Source organism: Silene latifolia, chromosome 5, assembly GCF_048544455.1.
Source record: "Silene latifolia isolate original U9 population chromosome 5, ASM4854445v1, whole genome shotgun sequence".
In the NCBI taxonomy this organism is placed as follows: Eukaryota; Viridiplantae; Streptophyta; class Magnoliopsida; order Caryophyllales; family Caryophyllaceae; genus Silene; species Silene latifolia.
Window position 1 is genome coordinate 37,555,370 of NC_133530.1, and position 22,654 is coordinate 37,578,023.

At 35.9% G+C, this 22,654-nt stretch overlaps 2 protein-coding genes across 4 annotated transcripts; both read right to left on the reverse strand.

The window, feature by feature from the left end:
- Positions 1–7,930: 7,930 nt before the first annotated feature.
- Positions 7,931–8,488, reverse strand: LOC141655228 (uncharacterized). Its single transcript, XM_074462318.1, has one exon. It carries the CDS (start codon positions 8,486–8,488, stop codon positions 7,931–7,933), a length of 558 nt encoding a protein of 185 aa, XP_074318419.1.
- An 8,915-nt stretch (positions 8,489–17,403) lies between these two features.
- LOC141657271 (uncharacterized) lies at positions 17,404–22,279 on the reverse strand. 3 transcript variants are annotated; one of them, XM_074464442.1, is made up of 5 exons: positions 22,115–22,279; positions 20,264–20,443; positions 18,499–18,721; positions 18,041–18,086; positions 17,404–17,654 (listed from the first exon to the last, which is right to left on the reverse strand). In XM_074464442.1, the coding sequence occupies exons 3-5, from the start codon at positions 18,667–18,669 to the stop codon at positions 17,605–17,607; spliced, it is 267 nt and encodes an 88-aa protein (XP_074320543.1). In that variant the 5' UTR covers positions 18,670–18,721; positions 20,264–20,443; positions 22,115–22,279; the 3' UTR covers positions 17,404–17,604. The 3 variants fall into 3 exon arrangements, with proteins under 3 accessions (XP_074320543.1, XP_074320544.1, XP_074320542.1); XM_074464443.1 differs by lacking the exon at positions 20,264–20,443 and having other exon boundaries at positions 18,499–18,758; XM_074464441.1 differs by lacking the exon at positions 20,264–20,443 and having other exon boundaries at positions 22,115–22,274.
- Between the last annotated feature and the right edge of the window lie 375 nt (positions 22,280–22,654).

Genomic DNA, 22,654 nt, shown 5'->3' on the forward strand with positions numbered 1-22,654 from the left:
CAAATGAACTTAAAACAATTAGTTCATAATCATTTTCAAAACTATTCATGTCAAGTTTGTCAAAATCGAACCCGACACCGAATATCGTCAAAATAATGATGATTATTCAAGTCTAGTTCTTCAAATCAACAAATGCGGTCTAAACGACTCTTTCAAACCAAATCGGGTCAAATACCCATTTTTCAACACGTTTTACACCGTTTTTCAAATGGTCAGAACACGGCATATAACCGTTGGTTGACCCGCGCCTAAACAGACCTTTCATTTCTCACTTTCAAACACAGGGAGGTCCCCTTGCACCGCCGGCTGGCTCGCGCCTCATGTAGCCGTCTGGTGCAGAGCTCGTTCCCTTTTCCTACATTGGTCTAGGACGATCCCGACTCCGATTAGCCTGGATATAGGACGGATCAGATGACTATTTGCTTATTTAAAATCATGTTTGCAAAATGTTTTACTAAGGCAAATGGATCACGTTATGCACCATAAACCTAATACGGTAAATGGATGTTTAATTTTCGTCTTGCATGCAAATCAACCATAAATCCAACCCGACATCTTATACTTGATATTTGGATTAAATCAACCGACTTAGAAAGCTCTCACATGTTAGGTTTAAATTATTGGATGCGCATTCATGCATTTAAACCGTTTTATCAACTTTTGCATTCAACCAACCAAGATCGATCAGTAGAGGCCACTACCGCAGGCGAGATTGGGTGTCTGATTAAAGGGTTTCCCAATACATACCTTCACCTCTTACTTATAAACTTTGGATAGTGGACAACTTTATCTAGGGCGTACGAGAGTCATTCTAGAGATAGGATGCTAAAGAGGGATGATTCCTTATCTTTGGTACCTATGTCAAACCCCGCTTTGTGCTTCGTTTGACCGAGGTATAAAGTGGATTCGAACGGGTTCCAAGCATCCCACAAATGCTTGGTGGCGAATCCGAACATCTCTAATCGTTTCGAGACCCTTACCGAGACGAAACCGACCGATCTAAAACGATCCGATCGAAAGCATTTTTACGCCACCGAGCGTGGCTTTCAAAAGACCGCTGCATGTCCACAGATAGAAGTGGGCTCACAGGTGGGTCATGTCCACAATACTCTTTGTGCGTAATCGTTTGTTAGTCTTTGTTAGATTTAATAAAGGTTACAATAATAGCAAGCAATGTTGTAGCATCCTTGGCTATAACTTTGAAGATTTGTGAAGCATCATTGAAGTAATGTTATAGGCCTTATAGCTGCTTGAGTTGTAACATTAAATATTCCCAGAGCATCATGTGACTACCTCATTCACAAGTATGATGATCACTCAAGCAAAAGACATGATCAAGTTTATAAGAAGTTAAAGATGAAGAGCTTATGATCAAGATGAAGAGATGATCCTACTACTGAAGATCTCCATGAAGATTAGCTAGTATAGGACATCATCTAATGTCGGTATCTTTGGAAGTAATATTGGGAAGGTAAAGTTATAGCTATTTCACCGATAACTTCACTTATCAAGCTTAATGTTATAGTCATTTGTTCTATAACATTAGGTTGCATTTTGAATGCACGATTTTAAGGTTTTAAAATTAATTTTTGAAAGCTCAAATTATCCATTTATTTTCGAAAATATGTGTATGTATGATTGAGGAAAGATACGGGTTAAGATTGTATAATTTACATGTATCCTATTGGTTAGTAAAACGACTTATGAGTCGTCATGCTACCTAGGGTTTGCTAAATTGTCCAAACATAAACCCTAAATCCATACCCCTTATTTCGATTAGGGTTTTCGAGTGAGTTGGGCTTATGAGCCATTTATCATATCGACTATACTCCTTGCACAAGTAATATAATAGGTTAAATCTAGAATAGATTGTCTTAAGATACTTTTATCTTAAACAATTATTTGGATTTATCTTATTTAATTATTTGAAATATTTTGTAGATTAAAGTAAGGAAATATATGATTTGTTTCTTGTGAAACAAATCATCATACCTTACAGCACTATGAGGGTTTCGAATAAAACCCTAATTGCCTCCTCTACTATATATACATGTGTGCTTCAGTCTTTCAAATCAACTTTTCGCAAATTAAAAATTCCTTTGCAAACAAATCGAGTCAAATTCTTAATCAAGTATTTTATTTATTTATGCAATTCAAAAGTCTTTACGAAAAGTCGTGCTTCAATTTGCTTATTATTCCGTAAAATTACGTTGTTAGATAATAGTACTTAAACATTTTTTCTTACTCATTCATTTGTGTGAACACTTAGAAGAACAATCAAGTGCTTTCTTATTAACGTAAGTTAGATAAAACCGAGTATTTAACGATACTCATTTGAGTTACAACTAGAGTTAGTTGTGCGAGTGGGTTAGTAATTTTGTAATCCGTAGAAAGGTACTAAAATTATTAATCGAGAATAGTGGACGTAGGTTTCAATTTGTGAAACTGAACCACTTCAAAATCACGTGTGTCACTCGTTTTTGTTGTTCGTTTTCTTTACGTTTTAATTTCGTTTAGTTAATTAGTTAGAGTTTAGTCAATAAACTTTGAGTAATTAATTATTATTAAGTCACGCTCATAGGAACATTCGAAAAAGTGGGTTAAAGTTTTAATACTCAATTCACCCCCCCTCCCCTCTTGAGTATTTCGGATCGATAGACTCTTCAGCTCTACTTTAATTTTGTCCAAGTTAAAGCACCGGTTTCTATCCCAAAATTTTAACCCAAATTTGTTATTGCTATACAGAAGAAGTATCCCATCGAGTTTGGATTGATATATAGTTTTATGTAAGTTTACTAGATGTTTAGAGAACATTTAGTATACATTATCTTAGTAACTAAGACGTTTGTGGGATTAATTGTACTTTGGATTATATTGTATTTGGATCGTTGTGGGGTTGAATAAGATGTAATGTTGTTTTACATGTGATGTATTAGTGGTTGGTTGAATTTTTTGTTGTAGATTTTTAAGTTTTAGTTTCGGCTGGTGAGTTTTTTGTAATTTCGGCAGCAAATGTTTATATATAAAAAAAAACATAATTGTGTCGGTTCTTAAAACAAAATAATAAAACTGATAAAAATCAATTGGCGCTAAAACAAAATATATTGTACTCCCTCCATCTCAGTAAATTGTTATCTATTACTTCTGACACAAAGATTAAGAAAAGAGTTATAAATGAATTTGGACCAGACAAATCATATAGTCTCACATGCAATGAAATGTGATCCACAAAAGGTTGTAAAAAATAGAAATAGATATCAATTCAATGATACACCCCAAAATGGAAATAGATAACTATTGACCGGAACAGAGGGAGTATCATTTATGATTACAAATAACGCAAGAAATAAAGAAAATACATCGGTTCTATAAAGAACTGACACAAATGTTGAACTATTTGCGTCGGTTGTACATATTTATTGCGTCGGTTTTGAAAACATAACTGATGCAAATGGTGTAGTTTTGTGTCGCTTTTTAAAGCACAACTGATGCAATGTTGAACTTTTTGCGTTGCTTCCACAACTGACGCATGAGCAAATACGACCCCTCGATATACGTGATGAGTCATAATTATATACTTATTTATGTCTCTCTTTAATTACTTTTGATACGGTTTTCGTGCTAGTTTATATTAATTACACGCCTTTTATGTTAGAATGTCGATACTTCAACTATTTGATGTTTAGTGCAAGAATGGTGCATTTGAGGAGCAAAGGAATGAAATGGGCATCGCGGAGTGGGCATGGAGGAATACACGAAGCATGGCACGGGAATCTAGAAGAATAAAGGAAGAGAAATAAAGAAGACAACACGAAGAAACTGGACATGAGCAAGTGCCTCGATCGAGTACAATGAGGCTTGATCGAGGAACCCTCATACTCAATCAAGTGAAGAGAGGATCGATCGAGGAACCCCTAATTTCCAGTATTTTTCGTAATTTCCATAAGTCAATTATGTTTTACTATAAATAACCAATTCGTACCCTATGTTTATTTACGCTTTATTTACTTCAAAACCCTAGAAAACTCTTAGTTTAGTTTAGTTTGCTCTTGTTTCGGATGTTCTAGCTTGTTCTTCATTATTATTACGGTATTGTTTCTAATCTTTCCTCAATTATTAATAATGCAATTGCTTGTTCATCTTTTATGCTTTTAATTATGTTTTCCCTTATAATTATTATTGTTTTTCCCTCAATTATGCGTAGCTAAACCTCTTATCTAGGGAGAATGGGGATCTAGGTTGTTAGAAGGGATTATATTGATGAATTGATAGTTAAATTGCTCTTTGTTGTTGTTCAGTTTGTTGGTTTGAATCTAGTTGATTAGCTTCTGCAGGGTTAATGATAGCGTTTGCATGTTAAGTTAGATCTAAAGGACATATTAGAATCGACTGATCATATGACCTTAAACGACATAAGTTGCTCTATCAATGAATTAAATCACACCCCGAATAACTACCTAATGAACCTAATCTCTAGACCTTTTAATATTATTGAATTCGTCTTATTTACTTTTATTGCAATTAGTTATTAGAAATCAAACAATCAAACCCCATAAAACTGTTACTTTAAGACAAACTTAGACACTAGCAAATAGATTATTACCGCCTCCCTGTTGATTCGATACCTGACTTACCACAAGCTATTTTGTTAGTACTAAGCTAGGATTTATTTTGATTAAGGTCAACGACTGAAAATAACCTTATCAATACGTTAGTCCAAAACCGACACAAAAGGCCTCTACAACTGACATAATAGGGGTTTTCTCCATTAGTGTTGATCTTCTCCAGAACAACTTCAGGTCTCATCAAACATTCTTTAATACGAACTTTGTTTTTGTGCATCCAAATGTAATATAATGCTGCCATGAAAGCACATGTTATCACTTTCTTCTGCATTGCTGACCCCTGTTGAGTCCAGATCCAAGACAAAATATTTGAAGAAGGTAACATAATCTTACAAGTAATAGCCCGCTGTACTGACACTCCTGAAATAAGTGTTCATGAGTTTCTACATCACCAGCACATAGAAAGCAAGCCCTCAATGCAAACCACTTTGCCTTCACCTGCAAGGCCTCCTTTGCAATTAGCCATCCCAAAAAGCAATGTTTAGGGACATTCCAATCACTCCAGATATATTTATTATGCCACCGCACCATCTGATATTTGTACCTTACAAGCTCATATTCATTCCTCACCGTATAACCCTTAGTATCAAGTATCCACTGACCATTTCTGTAACCAGTCACCAATTTATCTCGAACTGTACACACTGACTTCCATCACTTGCTCATGTCACCACTGGGAGAATACTCAGACCAAGGGGTCCCTTTCAGATAAATTTGGTTGGCCCATTTCACCCAAAGTTTGTCAGGATTAAAATAGATCCATCAAACCAACTTTTCCATTGTTGTCACATTCCATGCAAAACTATCTCTTACCCCAAGTCCACCTTCCTTATTTGGAGAACATACTTTCTCCCAACTTACTATTGGAACCCTTAACATATGAACCTTTATTTCCATCCCAAAAATAATTCTTGCGTACACTGCATTCAATCTACTAAGGACTTCTTTTAGAAAAAATAAAATGTTCACTCAGTAGCTGTATAAGGTAGTTAAGACATAATTAACCAACACTAACCTCTATGGATTTGCCCTTCAGCTTTTGTCATTCTCACACCGCTTTGGGAACTCCCAAATAAGTGAAAGGAAACTTCCCTTTAGTAAACCCAACAACTTGAAGAATATCTGCCTTAACCCAAGCAGGCACCCCATTAAAGTGGGCACTAGTCTTGGTAGGGCTCGTTGACAGTCCAGAGGCTTTAGAATATGTTGTAAAAGCTTTAATACACCATTAGTGAACCCACATCCCCCTTACTGAGCAACAACGGATAATCAGCAAACATAAAACGTGTTAATCTCAAGGTACCACATAGAGGATGAAACTTAATGTTCATTGTTTCCGTAACATAAGCAAGCACCCTACTTAAGTACTCCATAGCAATTGTAAATAAAAGGGGAGACATGGGCTCTCCCTATCTCATGCCTTTTTTTTCCCTTTGAATAAGCCAAATATATCACCATTTAGCACTAAAGAGTAAGTTGTAGTTTGTACACACTCCATTATTAACTTAATGAAATTACCAGGGAAGTTAAAGGCTATCATCATCTCTTATAAGGTCTATGATGCATGACTTTTATATACATTTATTTCATCTTTTTGTACGCATTTCTATACACATTAGATGCTCTTTCTAGCTATTTTAGTGTCAAAGTCTCCACATTTTCTACTTCGGTGTATTCGTATTGGTTTTGCAGGAAATGACACTTTGTTGCACTTTTTGAGCCGATTCTCGAGCACATGGATATTTGGAAGAGCTATAGATCGGACTTCCTACTGCTAAGAAAGCTTATCAAACATTTGAAGAGGTTAAGGGTTGAATGAGACCCTTCCTTGGTAATTGGTATTAGTTTGGAGTGATATATGAGCTTCACATTACTAGTGCGTACTATGAAGAGCCATAACTCGAGTTTTACGGATGATAATCAAGTGATTCCAATTGGAGGTGAAAGCTTACCTCTTAGCTTTCCAACGCCACCGAAAACGCCCAATTTCCCAAGTAATGAAGAAATGGCGGCCTTTGGAAGTTCAGTGCGCATTGCAGGAACTATGCGACGAAGAAAAGTCGATCGACTGTTATGCTTGGTCGATCGACTTATCTCCAATTTGGCCGAAAGTCTGCTTTATAATTTCGGCCCATTTATTTCTTGATCGATAATTTTAGACTTTTAGTATTTAAGAATAAGTTGTAAAACATATTAGGTCATCTTTTCATATTACAAAAAACACATACTACGTTGCTTTTGCTCAAGTTTTTCGTATCTGAAACTTGTAATCTTTCTTCCTTATTTCGGTAATTAATTAATCCACGTTCTTCATTTAATTCTCATTGTTTATCTTAGTTCATCTTCTTTTATTATTGTAAGTTTTATGCTCAATTGTTATTTACTTCTTGTCATCGTGTTTAATTTAATCTTCATTAATATTGCTGAGTTTATCAATTCAAATATGCGTAGCTAAATTCCCCTTGCTAGGATTTAGGGGAGCCTTGATAATAAGACGGTTTCAACTAGGTAATTAGATCTGGCATAAATTTGAATCTGTGTTGTTAATTGTAGCATCTAATACCATTTAATTGGTTAAGAGTGCATGTAAATGATTATTTGACTTGGGAAACTCCGACCTAGATCGAGAGATTGGAAAGAGTTAGACCTGCTACAAACAATATAATACTTTTAAATAAAGCAAAAGCTTTTTAGGATTTTTTTAGGGTGAATAGCTATATTAGTAAATTTATGACGCTTACCTTTGACCGTTGCATTTTCATGGTGACCCGATGCTACCTATTATTTGAAATCCTCTTTCTACATTTAATTTCTCTTTACTTGCTATATTAGTAGACAAACCAATCAAACCCCCAAATTTTGTGACTCAGACGGACTTAGAATTGCAAAGAGAATACATTGGTCTCTCTGAGGATACGATCACGACTTCCTTTACTGCATTAGTTTAGGCCAGTTGGTTTATCTTTGATAGGTGTGCGATTTAGCTTGTCAATCTAGCTACTAGAATCATATGCTTTCTTTAAATCCACCTTGAGTAATTTAAGAATCTTTATGAGACTGATTTCCTATAATACAGTCTAATCACATCCTGGCAAATAAGTATGTTCTCCACTATACTTATACCTTTAATGAATCCCTCTTGGTTATCACTAATAATGTGAGGAAGCACCTCGGCTAGTCTCTTACACAACAACTTAGAGATACATTTATAAACCACATTGCAACATGATATACGTCTAAACTGGGTTACATTTTGTGGTATCTCACATTTAGGGATAAGAGTGATAAGGGTATGATTGATTTTTTTAAGCATCTTTCCGTGCTGGAAAAAAATCCTTAATTGCTGCACACATAGTCCCTCCCATAATATCCCAAGAATCTTTAAAAGATGCACTTGTATAACCATCAGGGCAATCAGCTGCCTTATGGTTAGGAATAGAAAACATTACTTCCTTGATTTCTTTATTGGTAACAGGGGCTAATAACATAAGATGATCTTCAGTAGTGCACCCTCTGCGCAATCGAACCACATTTTTGCTAACTTTAAGAACCTCATCTAAGAATCCTAAAAGAAAAGTGTAAAAATCCATAAAAGTAGTCTGGATAAGTTTAGGTGCATAACAAACTCTTCCTTTAGTATCCGCAATTCTCAACACTTTATTCATGTCTTTAATGATACTATGGAAATACTTATTATTTTTGCCACCTAACTCCACCCAAGTATCCTTAGATTTTTGCAGTAAGAAATCATTATAGGCTTTCTCCATCCATCTAACACTACTGAAAGCTTCAATCTCCTTCTGGATTAGATCAGGATTAAGAGGGTCATCCCTTATCTTCACTTGAAGATACTCTAAATTCATTCTGGCGCTTGCAGTATTATTCTCAATATCATTAAAATTCTTTATTTAGCTACTTTAAAGGCTATTTGAGAGCTTTCAGTTTGTTTACCAAATTAAACATCTTAGTCCCATACCAATTCTTATCCCAAACAGTTTTAACATACACACTCTTGAAACTCTTCTGCCTGGCTCCACATAATAAAATACTTAAAGCTTCTTCTCTTCGTATCCAAATCCCTCTGTGCTTGGATGACACAAGGGGCGTGATCAAAGGTGCCTTCAATATAAAAATGCGTATACTTTAGAATTATCTTCCAACCAAGATTGATTTAAAGGTGATCAAATGGCCCAAACCCATTGGCCCGACCCGGCCTAGCCCGCTTTTTTGAAGGGCTTGGGCCTTTTATTTTGGCCCAAAAAAGCCCATGGGCCAGCCCAAAAAAGCCTAGTGTACTTTTGGGGTGGGTTTGGGCTAAGCGTTTGGCCCAAATTTTGGCCTGGCCCGGCCCAAATTTTTTATTAAGGAATATTTTTGTTATAAAATCGGTGTAAGTAGCGTAAATTTTATATATAATTCCTTATAAACTCATGTATATATTTATTGAGATTTAAAAGCGATGTTTACGTATCATAAATCATATCTACTAGATATGATTAAGCATTATAATGTGTCGATGATTGTCTTTTATTCCATTTTTGAAGATTAATTCATATGTACTTCATCATACTTTGTACGATTTTTTATACTAAGTGCACTTTTAAAGTACTAGTTGAAGGTATTATACTACTTATCTCGTTCGGTAAGTCGTAAATTTTAGGGCCTGAAAAGCCCATTTAGGCCCAAAAGCCCGATTTAGCCCATAAGAGTTGGGCTTGGGCTCGCTAAATAGGCCCTCTCATTTGGCCCGGTCCGGCCCAACCCGCACATGTGGGCCATTTTTTTCATCCCGGCCCGGCCCAAACCCGCATAGGCCCGGCCCATGACCAGCTCTAGATTGATTCACTAATACCCTATCAAGACTACCAAACACTCTGGGTACAGGTTCTTGTTTATTACTCCTAGTGTACAATGACCTCATGAAAAGGCTATTAGTAAATCGACACTCATCAACACAGGCTTGAAATTCATCAATTTCCTCATTAATGTTATTAACCCAAGTCTCTAATCCTCATATGAATGAATTGAGCATGGTATTCCAAAAACTGAATTGTAAACAAAGTCGGGCTCTACAAAATCCAAATTCCCTCTCCTTTATGATATTCAGTATTTGTGAATAGACACCATGGTGCAGAAATATTATTTCTAATATTATTTAGAGCCAACGATTTTACCTTTGTCTCAAGGAGTCCAAATAGCCCTATCTGATGATGATGATGCAAAAAACAACTTAAGATTATTCTGTTTAGATGGGCTATTCATTCTCCTAATGTTCCAGAAGCCGAGATTATGCATTACCCCTAGAAGGAGGTAATACACTACCAATTCCTACTTTAGGAGTAACAGTATTAAGAGATTCTATAAAAGTAGAGTTACCAAATTTAAGAAAGCTCGGACCTTTATCAAATATCTCATTTCTACTCAACTTGATTATATTCCTCGTTAGAGTGTCCACCATATGATATTTCCCTTCCTTTTTCCATTACACTTGGAATTGATTGGGTTTCTCAATTGGTGTTACTATGCCATCTTAAAAAAAACAAGGAATCACCATGGCATTGACAACAGCAGGTTGCGATGCTATCACTGTGGCAGAGACAACAACAGGTTGTGGTGATGTTGCTTTTCATTGCTTTTTTTCCCTCCTTCGAAGGACCCTTATTCTGAGTTTGCATAAGCTTAGTTTCTACACTTTACAGTGTCGTGGCCAATATCATTACATTTTTTTGCAGAGTATCGGCTTTCATTCAAACTCAATCTTTATTGATACCACAATTCCATCTTCATCCACAAACTTGATCTTGTCAGGGATAGCTCTACCAAAAGGAACCTCCACCATTACACGAGCGAACCCCATGCGAGTTTTGTCAGTAGTTGCAGTATCACAGCGGACGAATTTACCCAACAGACCAGCAATCTTAGGAAGACATTTACCCCAAAACTTCAAAGGTAACTGATGCAACCTAATCCAAACTGACACTTCCTTGACCTCTTCCTTCACCAACGCAACACTCACACTTCAAGGTCTCACAATAAGTGGCTTATTGTCAAACAAGAAGTGGTCCCTTTTGTAAAACAAGATCTTTAGCAACACTAGTAGTGAATCTGACGAGAAACACCTCATTCGGGAGGAAGGAGACCTGATCAATAGAAAATTTCTCCTAAATCCGCTTGATAAACCCGTCCACCTCTTCAACTGGGGGATTATCACCAAGTATGAAGTAATAGGCCGAGTTTTCAATACACAAGTTCATCCTTCACATCATCCTCAGTCAATCGCAATAGATCTGCAAGCTCTTCCCCAATTACACTCACATGGCTTTTACCCTTATGCCTACGCTAAACAACCCAATCCTTCAATTGTATCGTTTTTAATCTATTATGTAGAAGATTTGCAAGTTAATGAATTTCGAACCCTAGTCATGAATACCCGCTCCTCAATCAAAAAAAAGAGAAACTTAAATAACATCATTTCCAAAAGCTTGTGTAAACCGCTCTTACAGGTTTATTGTAAAAAGTATTCTTTTTATAGTGTTTTTATAATTTTGTAACCATTAATATGGTTATATATAGACCATTTACACTAATCGTTCACTTTATTATATTCCGGAACTGGGATTAATTTATTGACCTGTTGAATCTCAAAATGACCAAGAAGGCAAGAAACGCGGAACTGAAGTATATGAAAACAATTAGTCTCCCTTGTGACAGATAGTGCATATCACAAGAGTGAGACAGAGCGGATATATACCATATTATGTTAATATGGATACAAGTGGGCCATTTTGTGTGTTAATATATTAAAAATAATTTGAAAATACAAAATAAAGAAATAGAAAAAAAGGGGAGGGGGGAGATTTCCCCATGCAAACACATGCGTGTTAAGTAACGTCAGTTCCTCACTATTCTTCCTATAATGATAACAAATTTGCATAAACATGGTCACGTATGAGTATGTGTTATAATGTTACCAGCTTAGCTAAGAATGTAACCATGTTGAAGAGTCTTAAAATGAGAACATATATGAACTCAAAAAGTCATCATGCAAAGAAGGTGATTTGTGTAAAAATGATAATATCTTAGTCTAAAATATAACCATAATAACCATCATTTCTTTTGCAAATAAAAGACTCTTATAATGATAACAAAATTGCATAAACATGATCGCATGTAAGTATGTGTTATAATGTTACAAGCGTAGTTAGAAATGTAACCATGTTGAAAAGTCTTAAAATGAGAAAATATATGAACTCTCGTCAAAATAAGGTGATGAGATTGCTCAGCTAAAAAAATTGATGATTTGGTTTTGTTTCTAATACAAATTAGCATTTAATGGTTTTGTCCACTTGTATAAACAATAAATAAACACATAAAATGATCCACTTTAATTCATATTAATATAATATGGTATGTATTTACTCCGTCTTTTTCTTATGATGGAAAATGAATGTCACAAATGACAATTTGTGATACAGAAAAGTTTGAATGAAGTTGATGGAAGACCGACCAGTGAGTTGAATGATTTCACTAAGCCCCACATTTTGTTTATTGCACCCATGACCTGGAAATTACTTCGTAGTTGGTGATTATCCTTATTATCCTTCTTTACTACTCCTATTAGACCATCTTCAAGCAAGGTCAATTGCTTGGTCATGACCTTGTTTGATCATGGTTAGTGACTTAATTAGGCTACTTAATTGGTGACCAAAGTTGCTAATTTGTGACCAAATACAATAAAAGGTCACTTTGTGACCTTTGCTTCATTCTCGTGACCTCTTCCATGACCCAATAGGTGTTATTTTCTGGTTTGTTGGACACAAAAAAAGGACAATTCCAATCCGCTTTCTCCTCTGTCAAAATGGTGTCGCTCTTTCATTTCCGCCAAAAATGAGAAAAGGAAAGAACAAGTTAATAACAAAATTAAATGATGAATATATACTAAATTAAAACAAGAAAAAATATAAGTATATTAAAAAGGGGCATATTTTTTAATTGTTAACAAAATAAACTCAATTTTGATGTATTTTGACCCACAAAAATTTACCGAGTTGAACAACAAAATCGTTTAAACAGTTTGGGGATGGTCTAACAACAACAAATTAACCAACAAAAATTTACCAAATTTATTATATCAACTATCAGCAAGATCGCAGACAAAATCAATGTAACATAAACTCAGAATTTTATTAATCTTAAGAGCACAAAGCCAGCAGTTTATTATATTTTTGAATCAAAAATACAGGAGATTAATAATAAGAAAGGAACTTACACAAACATAGAGTAGATCGGCCGGTATGTGTGAAGATCTTGTGGCATCACTTTTGTCATGTATGTTATCAGATTTGCTCCTATTCGGCTGGGTATGAGTGAAGAATAATGGAGTAGATCAGCCGGTATGTGTGAAGTAGATGATCGTTCGTTGAAGATGATGATTGGGTTTGAAGATGATGATCGGGTTTGAAGAGTAGATCGACTGTGGAGATGGAGATGATGGTCTTCATCTTATTCGGTTTATTAGATGGAAAAGGAGATGAGTTCATCTTATTAGATGGAGATGGAGATGATGGATTGATCGGCTGTGTACAGAGGGACAGGATGGAGAAGGAGGATGGAGAAGGAGACTGATCGTGTATATATATATATATATATAGGTGGGATCCGGTGAGAACGATCATTCGGTGAGAACGGTGAGAACAAGCTACACCCACCAAACAGACTGATTAATAACGCCCGACATAACCCACCAATTTTAAATAAAACAAGCCCAACCCATAATCTCCTCTCATTTCCATTTAGCACAAACACAGTAACACCATCTGTCATTCCATCAACTACCACCTATCGCTCGTTGTCGTTAACGCCGACAATCACCAGAAACGTCAATTCAAGCCACCGGCGAGCACCCCGTCATCGCTAATATGGCGACACCATTGAGCTCCATCGACCCCGACATTTCTAATTCATGAACCTTTGGTCTCAATTCCACTTCCTCCGGCCCAGACGACGGCGGTTATCTCTCCGTCAGCACCATTAGACTCATCACAGTTGGTTTAGATACATCAAATCATGTTTATATATTGATGTATCTCAGATCAATTTCGTTGTACATAATAACTAATTTTGTGTATCTATGTTAAGATACATTAAATAAGTGGCAAGTTACAACAAATATTAGTGTACATACATCAAAACTTAATGTAGATTAATTAGTCTGGCATCGTCGCTTGTAAGAGTGGCCGATGATTTGCTGTGATTGTTCGAAGTCGATGGCGGCGAAGCTAATAAGAGCAAGGGTATTGAAATGATGAACAGGAATGTTAGGGTGAAATAAAAAGCCCGATTTGTTGCCGGAGTTAGAGTCGACATCAGTTGTGGTGTCGGCGAAGTGTGTCAATGGAAATCCGGCGAGCACAATGACTGGAGTATAGATGAAGAAGAGAAAGCGAATGGGGGCAGCAGTTGTGTCGCAAAGGAAACGCCTGCCTGACGGTGATGAAGGTCGCTGACATCTGTTAATGGATGTTCGTCAAAATTCTAGATACGCTTTATTACAATGTATATACATTTTTTTCTTTCCTAGATACACTTTCCCCAAATTATAAACCCAGAAAGTTTTTGAAATATGAATCAAAATTTATTGTAACTAAAGATTAGTTTAATGTAGTAAGTTGACACTAAGCCAGCAGTGCATTTGATTCCATTAATTTCACAATCACTACTTAATCACAAAGTCTTACCTGAAGCTAAAATACTGTCAAATTCGACGAATTGCTTCTAAATATGATTTCGTACATGTTACTCATAAAATAACCTTGATTTCACTTGATAATCCACACCAATGCAAGATTTCTTCCAATTCTGTTAACTTTGCAAACAATATAATAATTAATCCACACTAAGGCAGTAATTCCTCCGCATTACAATCGAACAAAAACATCGTCCTTTCGTTGTCGGAGGTGCAGCAGTGACAATCGAACAGAAATGCCGGAATTTAATTCGTCAATGTTCAGTATCATCGACAACATCATCTTCATCATCATGATCCGATGAAGAATCTTCGAAAAGAGAATGAATAGATTCATCAAGTTCGAAGCTCTGCACATCAAAAATGGTGTTGTCGTCGCTAATTACAATCAGATTGATAGATAAACTCCCAATTACACAAATCATCATTAGGAATTGGATAAATTGAAGACCTTGAAATAAATATTTTTTTGCGATTTCGCCATTGAAGTAGACATTGAAATGGTGATATTGATGATACAGTTTGTCGGTGATGCCAGCTTATCACAATAATGTTGATGGTTTTGACTTTTGAGATTTGCGAGAGCATTAGTGGGAATATATGGGGTATTTTGATTTTAATAACACGGTATGATTGTTATAAAAGGTCGTTCTCACCGTTCTCACCGGATCCTAAATCTATATATATAGAGAGAGAGAGAGGGGGGGAGGAGGGGATTGATCGGCTGTGTACAAACCCTAGATGAGTTACTCGGTTTGTATTAGTTGGTTACTCGGTTTTTATTAATTGGTTACTCGGATTTAGATGAGTTACTCTATTTTTATTAATTGGTTACTCGGAATTAGATTTGTTTATTAAATAAGAAACTCGGTTTTATTTATTAAATAAGAAACTCGACTTGTTTTAATTGGTTACTCGACTTGTATTAATTGGTTACTCGAATTTATTTATCAAATAAGAAACTCGGTTTTAATAATTAGATGAATTACTCGATTTATTTATTTAAATAAGAAACCGTCAATAAATTATGACCATTAGATTAATATAGTCGTAAAATATTGGCATAGTTTTTTTTTATTACGATATTTACAATAATAGAAAAATAACAATATTTATATAAGTTAGGAAAAATAATTGTAAAAGTAAGAGAGAGAAAAGTGGGGTAGAGAATGTGAAAAATGATTGGGAATGTTGTAAAGTGGATAATAATTGGGTTGATGACCTAGGTTGCGACCTTCTGCTTGAGAGGGTGAAAATGGGTCAAGGTTAATAAGGTTAGATTAAGAGTAAAATCGGATCGCGACCTAGTTAGCGCGACCACTGTTTAGGGATGGTCTTAACGCAGATGCTTCTTAATTACTGGATTATTTATTTATTTCTCGATAAACGATACTCAATTAGGTGTTCGGTAGAAATGATTGGAACTTTATTATTAAGAAAAATATGTTAGAAACTTGGGATAGGTATGTTACTTCCTTTCACCTACATTTTTTTGTCTGATCTTGTATCTACGAAGTTCAAGCTAACAGTACAACAACAAAAAAAGTCAACATAGGTTAAGGTCAGTTAACATGAATCATCATCAACTCTATATAAGTTTAAATCCGCCACTAAATTAACGATCGAAAAGAAAATAGACAAATGGTTAAAACAACAAGAAAAAAAAAGGTGAAAACAAAGATTAAAGATGAAAGTGGCAAATAAAAGAGTATAAATATTTTTTTTCTAATCAATAAATAAATATTTAAGTAAAAATGATAAGTTACTTATAAACCTAAAAATTTAAGTTTCCTTTGAAGTATAAGAATTATTATTATATTTAAAAGTCTTCTACAAAAAGACGGTAACACCGCTGTTACTATCAAATTTGTGAACTTTCTTATTAACTATGGGTATGTGTATGTGCATAATACATCTAGACCTGTCAAACGTGTCAAACGGTTGGGTTACGGGTTTGGTCATTTTGGATTCGGGTAAAATACGGGTCGGGTCTATTTCGGGTTTAAAAAATACGGGTTTCAGGTCGAGATTTAGGGTCAAAACGGGTCTAATTGACGCTTTTTTTAAAAAAAATCATTTTCTTTAATTCTACTTATAAATACATAATTATTCTTAAATTTTTATTATTATCTAATTTAATATATGATATTAGTAAGATTAAATTTTTTTCTTAATATTTTTAATATCACACCGTCATACAAACGGGTCGATATAGGTTTTGGGTAAAAAAAATGGGTCGATCAACATCTCTTTTCTATCATTTTTTAAAGCTTCTTTTATACCGTAATTCCTACCATTTATACGTTTTTTCTCCTCTTGCTCCTCTTAGTCAACTTAATTGTCACCATTCTCGCCATCACCGCCTCGTCATCATCATTACCCTCACTAACTCGCTAAATCGACGAGAAGACTCAAATAAGATGACAATGATAATGTGGCATGTGATCAGAGGTGATGAGGTGGCAGTGCTGAAGTGGATTACGGTTTCACGTAATACAATGAAAGTGACGGTGTGGGACACACTTCGAAGTGATGACGTGGCATATGATCGAGGTGATGACGTGGCAGTGATGACGTGGCAGTGCGGTTCGATGTAACACGATGAAAGTAATTGCGTGGCACATACTTCAAGGTGATGACATGGCATGTAGCTTGAAATGATGACATAACAGTGCTGACGTAGAATATGAACCGACGTAATATGGTGAAAGTAACGGCGTGGCACACACTTTGATGTGATGACATGGCATATGGATCAAGGTGATAGCGTGACAGTATGTATAGATACATATCTTTCCTTAAAATTTTATAAGTCAATACTTATTTGACATCATCAATTTTAAGGAAGATATATTGCCTTGACCCAACGGTCAACCCATTAGGGGTCGGGTTTCGACCCGCTATTTACGGGTCAAAACGGGTTCGGGTATTTTTCGGGTTCGGGTTGTAAAAACCGGGTTGTTTGCGGTTATTTACGGGTCGGGTTACGGTCGGTTTTCGGGTCGGGTCGGGTAAGGTTTTGACAGGTCTAAATACATCCCATGTACTGATGTACCTAAATCCTACTTTTAATTTCATCATACTCTAAAAAAAATCTAGACAAAGTGGTTGGCTGCCCAAAGTACAAAATTGAGATTCAAATCAACTCTCAGTATATAAAGCCCGGCGATCTCTACGAGTCTGTCAAGCAGACGATATCAATGGTTTGCAATTTCTCCGGGCAAAAAAGGTGCCTTACTCCTTTCGACTCCTCCTATCATTGCACGCCTTCAAAGCTTGAACCTCTGCATTAGTGCAGAATAAACAAACATGCATATAAGCAGATAACTTCGATAAAAGTTTGGAGTAAGCTTGAGAATGAGTTTCAAGAGTAATAATTTGGGAACTCTAGTTATAAAGTCTAATACTACATCAGTACCATATCAAAGAACTTCATTGTTTGATCCAAGACGGTCTTTCGTTTTGCTGTTCAGGAAGTCATAATCATAACTCACAAGTGCAGCTTTGAGCTCACAGGTTTATCGAAGTTTATCCCCCAAGTAAAAAAAGAAAAGAAGACTATCTTGCTTATGTAAGAAGGAATTGCAAGGTGGAAACAAGAAGAAAATGTAGAAAGGCGAAATTAAGATAAAAAAAAAAAAAAAAAAAAAAAAAAAAAAAAAAAAAAAACCTTTTTGACAGGATTTCCAGTTCCGGTCAGTGTTTACAAGACAATCCTGCAGATGCAAAAATATAAATCAGCCTTTAGTTAAATCTTTCCTATATTGCCTTTAATGATTGATGGCAGCAAGATTCGAGCTCAAGACACAAAGGATAGCAACCATATGACATACGACATATGACATACGGAGTACCAAATAAAATCTCTTTATCGCCTTCAGAGATTGATATAGCGTACATAAAAAAAAAGTGTAACAGCAAACACGCCAGGCACCTGGCATGTTATCCTACGATCCCAGAGGTCCAAATTCCGAGCCTACAAGAACCCCTTTTCGCTCTAATATTTTATTTTGTGCATTAATTTGACAAAAGATTTCCAACAGTAATATGAATCCAAAAAAGATGCAAGTAGATTTGTTAAAATTTAGCAGAAATTAGTAAAAATAGAAAAAGTGAAGTATAATATGCCTGCAAGGACAAGTAAAGCATAGAGCAGTCTCCCAGTTGCTTCACATTCTCGTCGTCCTCGTCTGCCTCCATTTGATGAACTGGTTGTGGTAGTTGCTGAACAGATGAAGAGGGTAGTGGGTCAGAGTTAATAGGTTTTTCAATTGAGCTTGCTTCTGGCTGTTTCTCCATTCTAGGACTTGACTTCAATTTGTTTTTCTCCACACTTCAAAATATGCAATCCCTGGGGTCAAAAGATGCGGATTCTTAGATACATCATTCTGTCATCATAGGCAAATAAATTGGAGGAAGGGCTAATTAGTTGGTAGCTGATTAAACTTTTATTCAAACTTGATAAAATAGGGATGACGTATAGAATGAATTGAAGATTCAGCTGCTTAAAGCTGCATACGAAAGCAGCAGCAGCAGCAGCAGCAGCAGCCAACAACAATATCAGAGCCTTTAATCCCAAAAGCAATAAAGTCAGATAAATGTGCAGCTGACTTGGTGAATTCTATACAAGGTTCCACGCTAATTGGAGACCGAAGAAGCAATTACAAAAAAGATTTACCTTTAATCCCAAATTGATTTTGGTTGGTCAACAAGAACAATCGTATCAAACCAGTCCTTGGAAGTGGCAGGAAAAGAATTAAAAGGACAAAAACATGGTATCATGCTCTAGTTGTCGAAACAAATTATAGGGTGAGTCAATTCTTTTCTCAAGCTTATTACCCATGGCCATTAAATAACTCAATATCATGATTTCAAAGTAACCGGCTCATCCACATCACATGTAATATGTCAAAAGGGAAAATGAATAAACACTCTAAAAGGATTAACAATCACGAATTGACAGTTTAAACTCAACTCAACTTAATCACAGATGGTCACAAACTTTGTACCTTGTGCCCAAAACATCATAGTCTAACTAAAACAATACTGGACGACTCTCACTGCTGCGACCTTTCGCCTCTATAATTCAAACAGAAGCTAATTAGCTCAATCATCCAACCTCTAACTCCTATCACAAATATCCCTTCACTGACCATCCATAACAAAGTTCCTCCAAACACACTTGTTATAAACCGGAGACTAGAATCTGGAAACAATCTGACCCAAACAACTTAATATACGTATGTTACGTCTTATATGCATATGAGCACATAGACATCTACAGCATCATGTACAAATATTCATTAGCATTCACAATACAGCTAGTAAAAGTAAAACCAAGACCTCCAAGAACGCACAATAATCTTACAGGTTCTAGTCTTAGAAGACACCCAAAATGGACTTTCCAATCCTTTTACATGAACCCTTGAAAATATAACAGTATAACTAGGGGTGTTCATTGACGGTTCAGTTCACCGAACCGGGAGAAAAAACAGGTTAACCGGATTGGAGGCGGTTTTCCCAGTTCGGTGAACCACTGAAAACGGTTCGGTTTTGCAGTTAATTGAAACCGTTTTACTTAAGCACATTATTAGGAACCATGGCTTATCTAATAAATAATAGAAGTTTGACAAATAGATCTCACATAGGAAATTGATGCGTTATCATATGCATCACAAATTCATGGAATTTAACTAAAAGAGATTGAAGTAAGAAAACAACAAAACCATGTTTGAAACAATACGAATAACTAACACTATGATCTATGAATGAATTATGAATTTATGAAGTTTGACAAAATACAGAAAAACTAAAGAAAACTAGTACTACATAAGTGGGTGATGCAACAATATGAACTATGAAGGAAATTAAATTACACAGACTATGAACTAACGACTTGATGAAGCACGGAGTCATGCCGGAATCAACGATAGAGGATGGTCGGAGAGTCAAAAATGCCAGAGTCAGGGAGATCGGATTGGTGGCTATGACTGACTGTGACTGACGGTGTAGCAGTAAGGGTTTCAATCTTGAATGAGGGTAATTTGGTAGGGTACGAATGTCAGTAGAGTGCCTGCAAATGTGAGAAAATGGGGGGTGTTATTCATTTTGAGCTTTGTGTGGTGTAAATAAGGCAGCCCAGCGGGTAATGGAGTCCGCTAGTACAGAACCTCTCCCATAATTTGGTTCGGTTTCGGTTAACCGAATCTAATAAATTAAGAACCGAAACCAAACCGGTTTGGTTCACCGAACAAGTTTAGTGTTTTGGTTTGGTTAACCGATCGGTTTTTGGCTTTTGGGTTCGGTTAACCATGAACACTGTTACACTTTATACTTAATTAAAACCGAAATCAAAAAAGAAAAATCAGATATCTGGGATAGGAGAACAAGCTAAAACTAATTTTAGGAAATCAACATATTAAAATCTCAAAAGAGAAAGGCAGCGCAATGCTGGTGCCGGAAGCAAGGGGAAATCGATGGTATAGCTGGCAGCAGCTACACACATCACTAGTGGCGACATATAGGGCTGCTAGACTGCTAGTGCTCCAAGTCCAAGCATCCGAATATAGTTGACAACAAGTGGAGGTGCAGTATTGCAATGGGGATGATGAAAACTAGTAATGAATAAGTTCAAGGCAGTATGCACCTTTGACCTTTCCCTCATCACTCATCAAATAGCTGAATATGCTCATCAATGGAAACCATATGGATAGTATCGACAACAGTCCTAAATGATGTCATTGATCTGTTGAAGTGGTCTCACACTCTCACCAGTTGCATTAACAAACAAATAAGATCACACCAAAGCTCACCGAGATTAGCCATACACTAAGCAACTAAGCAAGTGCTCATTTTGATCGTTTGTTAAATGCAAAATGCAACATTTATGCACCTTTTGTAGAAATCAAATAATCCATGAAGTTGCAATAGACAAACAACAACAACAACATTACCCCAATGCCTCAATGGCTCCCGCAAATTGCGGGGTAAGGGGGGGGGGGGGGGGGGGTCGGATGTACGCAACAATCCAACCTATCAAAATGAAAAATGGTAAGCAAAAATCACAATTCACTAAACCAATCATCAGAATCACGACAGCAACAAATTCAGTACCCATAAAGAAACCAACAAATTTAGCATTACAATCTAATTGGTGTTGAGACCATAAAGAAACCAACTGTAAGAATATACAATAGAAATATCAAGCTCATTAACAATGGAACAAACATTATTAAGCATATTAACGACACGAATGTGATTACGTGACTACAACTGAAGTCAAAAAAGAACTGCCCAGTGTAGACAATTTTCGGACCGTTAAGTCAAATACGAATAGGATTTGAACCCAATAAAAACTTAAAAACCCCAGCTCGAAATATAAGTTGGCGTCAGTAAACATGAATCATATAGTGTACACAATTCAGCACATTTGACATATATTCTGATGATAGCTGAAATTTCAACAATGTATATTCTCTAATCTGCTGCTATATCAGCCGCCAAATAAATTGAAAGCATTACAACAAGAGCTATATACTCCAAATTAAAACCCTTTCATCATACAAACTAATTAGTAAAATGGGTAATCATAACATGATAGAATTAATATGGGAATTTCTCAAATTAGGGTTTTAACAAAGATTCTTCCTTTATTTGCTTAATAATAAAAGATTATAATTGAGATAAGAATGATGGAGTGTAATTGAAGGAAAACAATGAAAGGAAACTGGATATGGAATTAAACCTGTGTCGAATGAATCAGTTGGATGAATCACAGATACAAGAGATACTGATTTCTGTTCACTGTAACCCACGAAAATCAAGCTATTTTACTGCAAAATAAATTGAATTTCTGGATTATGGTTGAATAACAAAAATTGGGGTTTTAACAGGGGCGTCTTAAAACAAATGGAGGTCCCAGGTGTTAATTGGCAAAAAAAAACGGCAAAATATGAATGCATAAGTTTATTATAGTTCGATGTTTGTATTGAATTTCATTAATATAAGCTTGTAATCCGGTGACCAAAAGCGGAGGCCCGGTTCCCACGCCCGTGGTTGCCCGTGGCCTTAGACACCCCTGGGTTTTAATTAGGGTTAATTGACCGGATTAATCCAAATTATTGCTCACCTTCTCATAATAATCCGAATTACTCCCTCCTATTCTACATAACCTTCCCTATTTCCTTTTTCATCTATTCACAATACCTTCCCTATTTCCTTATTTAGTAAAGTTTTATACTTATTTTAATCACCTCAACCCACAACAATACTTATTTTAATCAAC

Bases quoted from the DNA above. Each gene is read 5' to 3' on its own strand.
- LOC141655228 (XM_074462318.1), bottom strand. From the start codon at position 8,488: ATGAATTTAGAGTATCTTCAAGTGAAGATAAGGGATGACCCTCTTAAT.
- LOC141657271 (XM_074464443.1), bottom strand. From the start codon at position 18,669: ATGGAGAAACAGCCAGAAGCAAGCTCAATTGAAAAACCTATTAACTCT. The intron at 18,087-18,498 runs GCATATTATACT...TTGCATCTGCAG, and splicing joins TGCTTTACTTGTCCTTGCAG to GATTGTCTTGTAAACACTGA. The intron at 17,655-18,040 runs GTTTTTTTTTTT...GCACTAATGCAG, and splicing joins CTGGAAATCCTGTCAAAAAG to AGGTTCAAGCTTTGAAGGCG.